The 12,464-nt window shown below is 41.7% G+C and overlaps 1 protein-coding gene across 6 annotated transcripts in view; it reads right to left on the minus strand.

The window, feature by feature from the left end:
• fmnl3 (formin-like 3) overlaps nt 1-12,464 on the minus strand; it is a 39,512-nt gene that overhangs the window by 19,327 nt on the left and 7,721 nt on the right. For all 6 annotated transcript variants that reach the window (XR_001662687.1, XM_007556575.2, XM_007556572.2 and 3 more), the window contains exons 2-4: nt 2,570-2,653; nt 2,377-2,457; nt 953-1,029 (exon numbers count right to left, since the gene is read on the minus strand). Coding sequence is in view for 5 of the 6 variants with exons in the window: in XM_007556575.2 (XP_007556637.1) it covers nt 953-1,029; nt 2,377-2,457; nt 2,570-2,653 (242 nt within the window). In the remaining variant the exon portion in view is untranslated. The remainder of the gene's footprint in view (nt 1-952; nt 1,030-2,376; nt 2,458-2,569; nt 2,654-12,464) is intronic.

The raw sequence follows: 12,464 nt of genomic DNA on the forward strand, positions 1-12,464 counted from the left end.
AATAGTCCTGAAACGCTGGATATGATTACCGGCTGCTAGTCGTCCGATGGATAAGTCGGCCTGAAAACCAATAAAGATCCTCAAATGAAGCGGAGGGAAGGAAGGAGAGAAGGAAAGAGGGGTGAGAAGAGGAGCAGAGGGAAAAAAAAAAGAAGAAAGGCAAAGATCATCAGCTTATTGTCCCAACCTCTGTATCCCTTCTAGCCTGGGACCCCCTCACTCTTTTCCTCTACATCTGTCCAACTATTGCCAGTTCTGATTGTCTTGGCAATGCCAGCAATAACACACAGTAAGGCCCCAGATTCTCTCGCTCTCACACGCGCGCACACACACACGCACGCACACACACACACACACACAGATGTGCAGAATAAACCAACATCTGTTACGCTCAGTCCCGCCCACATAAGTCTTCTGAAAATATTTCTCTTGGTTGTCTTTTGTGCTTTTTTTTAATGCTTTAAAACAGATTTTTTTACACTCTTTTTATATGGTCCGAATCAGTAAAAAGAAGAAGAAGAAAAAAAAAAGCATGATACAGTTTAAATGTTGCATTTGCTCTACAATAAACAAAATGCCCACATAGAAAAGTCTCTTTGTGTTTCTGCTGCCGTCCACTGCGTCCCGCTAACCCATGGTCAGCCTGGCTTCCTGTCCTTCTGGTGAGAACAACAAAGCTTCCTGCTTAACAGTGTGGAGGCATCACAATGGCTACCATCTGGGCATTATGAGGACCAGCTCCGTGAGGCAGAGCTGCAGAGCTTGGTCAGTTAGAACAATACGTGGAGATCTGGACACTAAAGCTCTGGGACCGTGTAGCAGCCCACAAAGGAATCGTCTTCACAAAAGAAAAACAGTAAAGTTCCCCCGGCTACCTGCCCCCCCCCCCCCAAAAGCTTTTAGCACCAGTAAATACAGCTGTGCAATTCATCAGAAGATAAGAGCTGATTACCCAATGTGGTTGGTCCGCAGTGATATCTCCAGCTCCCTCAGGACTTTTGTGGATTCCTGCACACGCCGCCGAAATTTCTGATAAACATGACAAAAACAGAGTTAGCCGCAGATTCATCATCATGACAAACTGTTATTTAATGGGTAGTGACAGATTACACATTGCTTTAAGATAATACTCCACCCATGTACACTCACACATTCGTCTCTGATAAAGCCTGCCGTCTGAAGTGCCTTAAAGTATTCGCACCCCTTTGACATTTTGTGAAATTACAAATACAGCTTTCAATGTTTTATATTTGGATTTTATGTGATAAAACTCAGTAATGTATCATTTTGAAGTGGAGAAAAGAGGAAATGCAGAGCTTTCGAAATCTTTTCAAAACAATATCTGAAATGTGCGGCATGCATTTGCATTTAGCTTCACTGAGTCTATACACTGCAGAACCAATTTCCAAACTCTAAGCCATTCAATCTTTTACAGTCTTAGTTTTTTGCAGCCTTTCTTCCAGGATTGCTGTGCATTTATCTCCATCCATCAGTTTCCCGCAGCATGATGCTTCCACCACAGGTCACGTCGGGATGGTGTGCTCATTTTAGAATAGAATAGAACAGAATTCAACTTTGTCATTGCACATGTCACAAGTACAAAGCAACGAAATGCAGTTTGCATCCATCCAGAAGTGCACTGTCAGTTTTCCTTCACACAGTGTTTTGCGCACAGGCTCAAGAAAGTCGAGTTTGGTCTCATGTGACCAGATCACCTTCGTCCACATGATGGCTGAGTTGCTGACATGTAGTAAAGAGCCAAAAGAGCCAACGGTAATGCTTCACTGTTTATTGCTCTCCTTGCCCAGTCTGTCCCTGTTTAGGACGGCAGCCATGTTTGGACAGGTCTGCAGATGTTTCACGCCGTTCTCACTTTTGGATGAAAACTGAAAAGTGTTCAGCGATATGTTCAAAGTGTAGGACACTGTTTTATAACCCAACTTTGATTTAGACTTTACCAGAACCGTCTTCTGCGTTCCTTCTTTGTTCATCATCATTCTCCAACTTCTGCACTGTCTTGACAGAACAGCTGTATTTATACTGACGTATAGATTCACAGAGACGTCGCTTATATTTAGGGGTATCAGAACACAGGAGGTTAAACACTTATCCATGCCACACTTTTCAGATGTTTATATTTAATGACTTTTGAAATGCTGTTCTTCTATTGTATAAAATAAAAATGAAATATATTGATGATTCTGGTTATAATGTGACAATGGTCAGGCATTCCTGCAACACACAGAGTCATCCAAGCTATTTGTAAACAAACTGGACCAGAAGCAGATTTCGTTCCTTAGTTTGTTTAGTTGCTTTGTTGGATTTGCCAAAAGTCAGTGCAGCTCCACCTCCAGACAACAAAATTTATGTTCCCACCTTTCGTGTGACTCCTGGGTCTAAGTATCCTCTGAGCTTCTGGATGTAGGTGTGCGGGGGGTTTTTCACCTGAAACCTCTCCTGAAAGCACAACAAGGCATCAAAATGGGAGTTTACTCCAGGCAGAGTTGCACAGGCAGCTGTACGCGCAGCATCAGTGCGGGTTTAGGAGGCAGCGTTCGCGTGAATTCACCTGATCGCAGATCAAATCCCACTTCTTCTCGTTGTCGTACTGCCTGAGGAGCCGAGCTTTGTCCGGAGGCAGATTCATGGAATTCTGGAAAAAAAACAAAAAACAAAAAAAACACAGAAAATCTGACCATTAATTTCACGCACGGCGACAAATGTACGTTTTCTCTATTTTGCCAATTTATAGCAGCGCTGTGCAGAGAGGCCTGTGGCGCCAGTAGCGGTACACGGGACAGAATTTTGGACCGTGACCTCACTTCCTGTGTTGACTCCGCATCCTGTTGCAGGAGATGATCCGCATCTCCTCCAGTCTGAGTCTCGGTTTGTTTTTCACCACAACACGCCGCTATCAGAGCCCAGGCTCATTGCCAGACCTGTTATCTAAAGCAGCCGTGAAAAAGGGAAAAAAAAGAAAAGAAAACACTTCAACACCGTAGGAGATGTCCAGAGGCTGCCTGTTTACTGGGCTCAAATTAAACCTTAATTGCTTCAATTTGTGTTCCTAGACCGCACCATTTCAGCAGTTCATGTCCGCATGACAACCGTGGAAGAAGAAAAAACACACACACACACGCACACACACGCACATGCACACACATCTATATAGGCTGACTGTATGACAGAAGCTTTTGACTAATTGCTTCCTTCTGAGCCAAATGCTTGTAAACAGGGATAGATGGGGGAAAATCTTAAAAATGAGGAAGCGCAACAATAGGAGGGATCCTGCCAGTGTCTGAAACTCACCGCTTCAGCAGTTCTTTTGAAGAAAAGAAAAAAAAAAAAGTAAGAAGAAATAATTTCATTTTCCTTTTGCTCAATGAACCCAAGGATCCACTGCATGACACAGGCAAAGCCACAAACTGTCTGTCGGCGTGACTTCTTAACCTGCAGCTATAATTCAGTCTCCAGACCAGACAACACTCTGCTTCCCTCCAGATGAGATGCTCAGAGACATTTTTTTCCTCTACTGGAAGATAAAAAAAATAAAATAAAATAATAATAATAATAATAATAATAAAAACTGTATATTTGCCGCTATGACAACCACCCCTGTTGTCGAAAAGCAGCGCAACGTCACTTGTGACAGTTTTAAAATTAATTTCCCCAGGAGACACTCGCCTGCTCAGCCTATCAATAAAACATGAGTAATTTTGTTTTGTAAGGAGCGAAGTTGGTAACCAAGGCGTGACTCTGCGGTTTAAGAGCTAATAACTGCAGATTTTCATGAGCATAGATTTATGTCACAAGGTTCTAAAAACAGAAAAAAAAAATGTATGAGAAGGCTTCGAGAGGCTTTAACTGGGTGGAAAACCATGCCAAGGCGTGGAATATTTTGACTGGACTTAAAGCCTCTTGCAGAAGAGACGGGTGGGGTTGGAGGGGGAGAAGCGACATGCATACCAGATGTTCAGAATTACAGAAGGAATGTGTCCTGTTTATAGTGGTAGTTTATGGCAGTAAACTTTCTCTCTTGTCTGACGCTCTTTCTTCCTCTGCTTCTTTTTGGGGGAGACATGTCACCTCCGGCAGTCTGAGATGGTTTTCGCTCGCAGCAGAGGAGCGGCATCTCCCAACCGTATGTTTCTTTGATAAACCTTCTGAACGGTTTTTTTTAACTGCACTGCTGCCACACACAGTCAAACGTCAACTCTTTTTCCTGTTTTTTTTTTTTTTGTTCTTTTCTTTCCTTCTTGCAACTTTTACGTTTCCATCTACCACTTTATCCAAGTCTGAGAGGAGAGGGTGAAAGGTCAAGGAGGGGCTTAAACCCAGACACACCTCTCACCGGCGATCCTCATTATCTCGTTCCAGAGTCACACTAAGGTGTTTCAAGGCCAGACTGCTTCAATATGATATTAAAGCAGCCAATGTACAAAGGAAGCTAAGTTTAACTGCTTCCATCTTGGATCTCCTTCATTCGGTCAGGATCTACAGTCATATAATGAATTAAAATGTGCGTTCTGACGAGCCTCCTCATTTGTCAGATAAAAAAAAAAAACAATAAAATCTTCACAATTACCAGATGTTCAATGCTTGAAACATCAGCCTGTGTGCAATTAATTTACATTTGCTTCACTTAGTGAACTGAGATGCTGACGTAAACCAACAAATGTATTCTAATTTATTGAATATTATTATATATCTCACCACCCTTAGACGGTCTTTCTAATGTAGACTGATCCATAAATCGAGAGCTTTTACTTTTGGCTCGGTTCTTTCTTTCCAACGATGAACTAAAGCAGGACTGGGCAGCCCTCTTGCAGCCATGCTTTGGAGGATAGATGTAAATTTAATGCTTGGTGGTCTGGCTTTGTTTATGGGGGCCTGTGTGGATGCAGCCAGAGACAGAAACAGAAACAGAAACAGGGAGCCTCCTTTAAATCTTCACATGGGAACTCCACCATTAGCGAGGCAGGATGGTGACAGACAAGGGTGGAGAGTCTGGGCACAGGGACGTGGAGGTGAAATGTAAAGTTCTTCAAATTTTCTCGTATGATTTTAAGTGAAGTACTGAGATTATTAGAAAACAAAGACAAGGATTTCATTTTTTTTTCCCCGTTTTGCAGCAGCGAAAAACAACAAAAAACATAACGTTGCAATTGAAAGTTCATTCAAGTTTTAAAAAAGGAGCAGATGTTGTGCTAAACCACACAGCGTAAGCTGAGTGAAGATCACTGTTTGGGCTATGCTGGTGCTGCCAAAAACGTTCATTGGTCCTGCTATTACTTGAAAGACGTTGATTAAAGGTTACAGATGGCATCAAAGGTCGGTCAGCTCTGGCCAACATTAAACCAAATCAAACAAAAATAAACCAAAGACAATCGCGCCACACAATAGTTATAAAAAGCACAAACCAGAACCAACATAGCACAATTGATTGACACCAGCTGTGTTTGGTTTAGGTCATGTGCTTGGGCAGGGTGACCTTTGATGACCTCAGCAAGCTTCTATTGATGTCTTTAAAAAGGATCGCAACACAAACCAGCACAAGCAGAAATTCTTATAACCTTCACAAGAGTTTATAGAATGTGGAGTGGCCAAATGTGCAAAGATAAAATCTAACAGGCATATTTTCATGGAAGCGTAACCAACCCTTCAAAATGACTACCAGCACAATAACTCTAATACAGCTCTGGTTTTTATCTTAGACCAATTCATTTGTGTCATCTTTTATTTCATAGTCGATTTTTCTCGCGTCCTGATGTATTCATGTATCCATCCCTTAATAACTGATGTTTTTGACAAAATCTATTGGACGTTTTACAAAATCTAGATTGTGCTTAAATATTAACTTGTTCTTCTTAGCTTTAAAAAAAACAAATCCAGCTCTACTGCTATTTGAGAACTTGTGGATAAAATACTCTAGAATCTGTCCAACCCTGAAGACTGCTTCCCTTTGTTTTCCTGCCCAGTGGTGCATTCTCAAGTAGAACTGTAGGGCAAGGAAGCAAGGAGGAAGGTCTCCTTTTGTAGTAATTCAATTCTGACTTACTGGAAAACATGGAGACCAGATGCACAGAGAGATACTCATCCATTTGGCAAAGACAAAGGAACAAAGGAAGCATAACGTGTGCATTGTTTCAGTGTATGACTGGATGATTTCACGGACAGAACTATTCATTAGAGGCAAAAACATGGGAGTATTTGACTGACGAGCAATTAGTGCATAATAGAATTTGACAACAATTCAGAGAGACGTTATTATGAGGAGTGATATATGAGGTATTTAATAATGGCTGTGGGAGGTTTTGGTGGTGTAAACAAACACAGGTGAGAGCGTGGAGCCGGAGGTGTTATTAACTCCACTGTAAGACGGTTTTCTTGCAAACAATGGCGGGACAGAAAGCCATAGGAGAGGTTTCCTTCCCGACAAGATTTGGGGAATTTGAGCCAAGTAACCCAATTTAGCTAATTTCATTTCACTTTCTCCCACAGTGATGCTATCTTTCACTTCCTGTGTTTAGAAGGAGCTAAAAGAGGTCATTTTATGTGGGAGAGTGAGCAGCAGCGCTTTAAAAAGTTTAAGATCCATTAGCCCATTTTAGGAGAAAAACATTGCAGAAATGCCAAAAATGTTTGTGCTTGTTATGTTGCCCACGTATCCTCTCCTCCCAGTGCAGCCTTTCCTGGCTGGACCTGAATCTGAACCGTACAAAGGATCCAGTGTTGGGCTTTGTTCTGATTTGATGCTCTGCCATACCCATCCTTTTGACATTTGAGCTAATTTTTGCTACCCCCCACCCCCTCCCTTCATGTGGAGTCACTAACAATAGCAGGTGGGTAGGGTCAGTTTATACCCTGTGGTCCTTTTTATACAGTAAAACAAATTACACGGCACAACCGGACGGACTGGTTTTAATGTCAATTCTCCCACTTAAGCAGAATGAAAGTCATGGGGGGGTAAAAGTTGAGTACTATTCAACTTAATTTTACGGACTAATGGGTTAACAGATGATTCAGTACAATTGGTTTGTGGTAGCTAGCTCTTGTAAAGTGAATGAAAAAGAACCCACATCATCTAGACACATGGTTGTTGTGAAGCAAACGCCTACAAGCCGACCAGGTGAGGGTGTAACTTCTAAAGCAGGGAGGATATTGGAGCCGCTAACAAAGGGAAGGTTTCAAAGAGTGAGCAGTTTAAGTAGCTCAGAGAGTCATGTTACTGGTTAAGGAGGCGAGTAAAGCTACCAAGGACGCGGCGGAGCACTTAAGTCACACGCTGACCCCCCGGGTCCCAGCGCAGATATCCGACTCTACGGGGCAGCGCCATCTGCCCCCTCCGACCGGACAGCCGCCTAATCCGAACTGATTTACAATCAGCCTTGAGATGAGTTTATGACCGGCAGCTGGAGCTAGAAGCCCACCCCAAAAGATACAAATGGAGAGGAGTGACAGAACGTTTCCTCCTTGACCTCGAGTGGAACGTTTCCTGATAGAAATACTGTACGTACGTACACTGAGCCAATAGCAAAAACACGACAAAAGCTTTTATGCTCTGCCTTATCCACCCCTGGCCAAAATGCTTCCTCTGTCACAATGTGCGTCTATATCTAATTTGATAGGCTTCGCAGGCTAGACTTGGGTATTGTCGGCTCACTGGGAAAGGAGTGGGTGGCTGGAGAGCTCACCGTGCTGGACAGAGCCGCTGGCAGTCCAGACGGCAGACACTAAAGTCTCTCTGCTCATCAGGACAGAGTCCAGGGAGGAGGGACCAAAGAATCCAAGTTTACTGCGAGATGTATGATTTCTACAGACAATGAACTGAGAATAATTTCTACCGTGAGTGCAAAAGTATTCTTTGGATTTTAGGTCTGTTTTACAGCCTCTATCTAATCAGTATCAATACATATCGCGATAGACATATGATCAATACCAACAGATAACACATCTGATAGAATACAGTATTCAATCTATAGCTTATTCACTTCTATCCAGAACTGCACAGCATTCTGGGGAATGTAGGCAGAGGGAAGACTTTACCCGCTCAACCTCTCACTGTCAGCTAAGCAAGTTTGGTGATATAAACTAACTCACTCAACTCTTTGGTCACCTAGCAACTCACTCACACGTTTTGGTTACCTAGCAACAACTTGTTGAGTAACTTCCACAGCAGCAGTTTCAGTTTTTGCTGCCGAGCCTCATAACTGCTTAAAAATAAAAGACAACAGTGTGAAGTGAAAACTGTGGATAAAAGAGTTGTGTAACGCCAACAGTCTGGCAGTATTTCATATATTTAAAACAAAAAAAATGAATCAATAATTATTGATTTCAACTGATATGAAATGCTTATTCATCATGCATTTTCAGCCATACTCCATGTGCTCTGTCAGGTTTTTCTTAGCCTGTATTTAACTCCTTCCGTCCTTTATTCAATCTGACCAGCTTCCCTGTCCCTGTTGAGATAAAAGCCAACCCTCAGGATGATGCTGCCACCGCTTTGTGGCACCAGGGAGAATGTTGGTGTGTTCAGAATGACAATGATCAGTTCTACTCTTCCACCACATGCAGTAGAAGAGTACAAAATGTTCAGTTTTGCTCTCGTCTGACCAGTCTACATCTTTGAGCTCATTTTATAAACAGGATTTCGGCTCACGACAGCAAGGGTGGCTGAACAATAAATGCATATTCCACTTGTGACATTTTGTTTATTTCTCTTCCGCGGTGTTGTTCGGTCATACAAAACTCCAATAAAATACATTGAAGTTTGTTTTGGTAACATGCCAAAAATGTGAAGACATCCAGGCGTTGTGAAAACATTGGTAAAACTAATTTTCTGCAGTAGATTAGCTAAAAAATATATAAATTTAAAAACTGTTTCCATTAAAAAAAAACAAAAAAACAACAACATTGGGGAATTTGCCTGCATAAAAGTGCAATCATTAATCAGTGAGTACCATAAATGAATAAATGGTCAAGAAATAAAAATACTGAAGCATTCCATAATGAGTAATATAAGCTCCGTGGATCTGTATTCCCAGCAAAAAAACCAGAAAAAAGAAGCCAACAAGGAGGCAAAGAAAACAGTAGGAATATGTGGAGCTGGCATGACTATTTAAGCATAATAAGCAACCCTAGAATGGAAAGTGATGCCCAGTCCCCACTAAACCAGAAATAACTGGAAGCAGTTCAAGATAAATATGTCCTTCTGGAAAAAATAACTTCAACAAGCCCTGAGAAGGACAGAAAGAGGTAAACATAGAACCAGCTTTTGGATATTTGCCTGACGTAGCGCACATGTCTCACACCGACTGCACAGGAGACCATGACTCCAGGAGGTGGGGCTGATCAGAATGACCATCACATCTGATATCATTGGTGTGCATCAGACTTTAACGTCCAGTTTTATAATAATGGATGTTTCTGTCAGCGCTGTGTGTTTGGATAACTCTTTTTCCGTTGCAGAGAAACACAATGAGAGGAGACAGGATGGGAGCTTCAGCTGTTGCCGTCACAGAGCTGCAGGGACTTCCGTTAACTCTTCAGGAAACCAAAAAGCCGCTTCGGGATTTGCTCTGTCGCAGGGTACGTGCGGATCTGACACTTCCACTGTCGCAGAGAGTTTGTTTTAAGCGTAATTTCAGCGGCTTGTCCAACTCCGGGGTAAGGTCTCGCCGAACCGAAAGCGACGGAGCGGAGTGTGAGAAAACACGGCCCCCCTTTCTTCAGAGCGGACACCCGATCGGCCTCCTCGCTCTTTGGCGAGGTAACCCAAACCGGGCGAGGATAACAAAGCGTGCACACACAGAGATGCTGGAAGGAGGGGACAGCAGCGAAGCACACACTACCAAGCCAAAAGACACAAGAAACAGAGAGCCTCACTCATTCTGACGCTGGGCCTTCTGTACAGACATAAGCAGGATTAAGAAACAATGGTGTAGGTGTTTTTGGGAAAATACAGGACAAGAAGGGGGAAAAAACCACCATCAGAGCACGAATCAAAATAAAACCACTTCATAATTTCTGATTAACTCCCTGACCTTTCACTACAAAGGTAAAATGCATAATGCAAAAGCATCTAAGACTTTATATTCATTGTAATCACACAGAAGAAAAAAAAAGATCCTCAGATGTCTAAAAGTCATGTTCAGCACCTAAAGGACTGTTTCTAAAAAAAAGTTACGTAAGGAGAGGACAAATAAAAGGTAAAATGGCTCAAACTTTCCCTAAACTGCGTCCGTCTCGAATTACGGGCTGCTAAAACAATGTTATATCAAGAGCTTACGTTGCCAGGTTTTCTGTCCTCCGCTAGAGGCAGCCTGAGCGCTCTCCACTATGAACCTACGGCATGTCTCCTCGTCTCCGATGTCTGAGTCAGGCTGCTAAGATAAATAACTTCCAATCTCTTCTTTTCAACACAACCAAATGGACACCAAAAACAACAACAGGAAGGTGGTGAAATGCAACTTCCAGTTCATAAATCAACAACCTCCTCTCAGAGCCCATTTGCTACTCGGTTTGTTAAACTGGTGATGCAGAAGCGATAAGCAGCAATGATAAGTTGGTCCAAACTAAAAAAAACAAAAAAAACAAAAAAAACAATTATCATCACAGGCTTCTTTGAAGGCTAATCCACAAAAGTAACAGATAAAGGTTCCTGCAGGGTCCGTCTGAAGCCAGAGAGTTTTCAGACGCTTCGAAAGATCCAAGAAAAAAACATTTGTTCACATCTTCTGATCTGTTCTTGAAAACAAATGTGCCGTAAAACAGAGCAGCTTAGAAATTTGACATTACTGTTCAATACTGGATGATTTTCTTTCACATAATTTCTGCCTGATCCAGCACATAAAACTTTATTTTTAGAGTTTTATTTAAGTCTGACTTGTTGATTCAGATTGGCACTTTTTTTTGGAATCACTAACTCATTACAGCGAAAAAAAAACAAAAAAGTTTAATCCGATTCAAGTAGTAGTTTTGAATCCATCAGCAAATACAGAGGTGACAAGATTATTCTCACTTATACGGAATATGTTCCTAACCTTTATTTGATTTTATTTTTATTTTATGAAGCTCAAAAATGTGTACAAGCTTACTTAAACTTTTCATCTACTACAACGAGTTCCTATATTTGACAGACTGCCAATAGAACAGGGGTGCCCAATATGTCGATCGCGATCGACCGGTCGATCGCAGAAAGGTTTAGAGTCGATCTCGGCAGGTGACAAACTGAACGCCGCCAGGATGCTGAGAGCAGCACTTCCTCTTCTGATTGGCTTATCAAAAATATTCACCAAGATCCTAAACGTTTGTAGCTTAATTAAAAAAAGAATAATTATAAAACGTCAACGAAACATGTTAAAATGAATAATCTCAGTAATTATTGTTTCAACAAGGTGTTGCGCAATTCAGTGCGTTTCAGTTCCATTAAAAAAAAGGAGAAAAAAAAGCGACTCAAAGACCGACTGACGAGCAGAGCAGGAGTTTAAATGAGCTACTCAACCATCGCTGTGTTCATGAGAGGCTTATTAATAATTGAGAAATAAATATCAAGCCTGGAAACCTAATATTGTAATGGACTGAATGTTGTGTTTTTAATGTAATCTTTGCTCGGTTTGCGGGGCGCAGGCGGTTGCCACGGCAACGGGAAACGATAGAGAGAGGTAGGAGTGGTTTTGATTTGGTCGTCTGTTCGGGTTGTTTTACCTTTGTTTACCTTTGCTGTGGCTCATCACACCTGCTGTAGTTTCTGAACGTTCAATAAATGACAAACTTGGACTGATTACCTCGTTATTTGTGAGCATACGTCACAACAAACATCAAAGGGCAAATATATTTCATTAAGTTTTAACAAATTCTACCACGATAATTATGTGAAATTAAATTAATTATATCCTGACTTCAGAAGATTTGCCTTTACCTTTACTGGGCTCTTTGGTTCCTCCTATCAGTCTGTAGTTTCTCATATTGAGGTCATCAACCCAAATTTCAGATCTACCATGACTGACCAACAGCTGCTGGCCTCAGGTTTGCAACCAGCTTCTGACTGAGAAACCAGCAACCTCCTCCCAGTGTCAGAATCTCACTGAGGAAGAAACTGGATTAGGTTTTCTGTCACTTTATTATTTCTGCTATAACTTATGTATATTTGCATATAAAATAAGTCAATAGAGTTTAATTTGCAATTTTTATGTCTTTGTGTCATGAGGTAGATCTCAGGCGGCTGGTGAGAGAAAAAGTAGATCTTGCACTCAAAAAGTTTGGGCACCCCTGCAATAGATCAACGACAATCAAGGAAAAAACTCTGCTTCTTATCTACCCAATTCATTCAGAGATTAAAAAAAAAAACCTAAGAACCCTTGTTGAGTGAGGATCTTTATAAACTTTGGTATTGGAAGACGTCTGCAAAGACGGAAACTTTTTACTGTCAGCAAAAGAAGTGAAAAATGTGATTCCTGAACAAG

Source organism: Poecilia formosa, unplaced genomic scaffold (genome assembly GCF_000485575.1).
Source record: "Poecilia formosa unplaced genomic scaffold, Poecilia_formosa-5.1.2 Scaffold80, whole genome shotgun sequence".
NCBI classification, from domain to species: Eukaryota; Metazoa; Chordata; class Actinopteri; order Cyprinodontiformes; family Poeciliidae; genus Poecilia; species Poecilia formosa.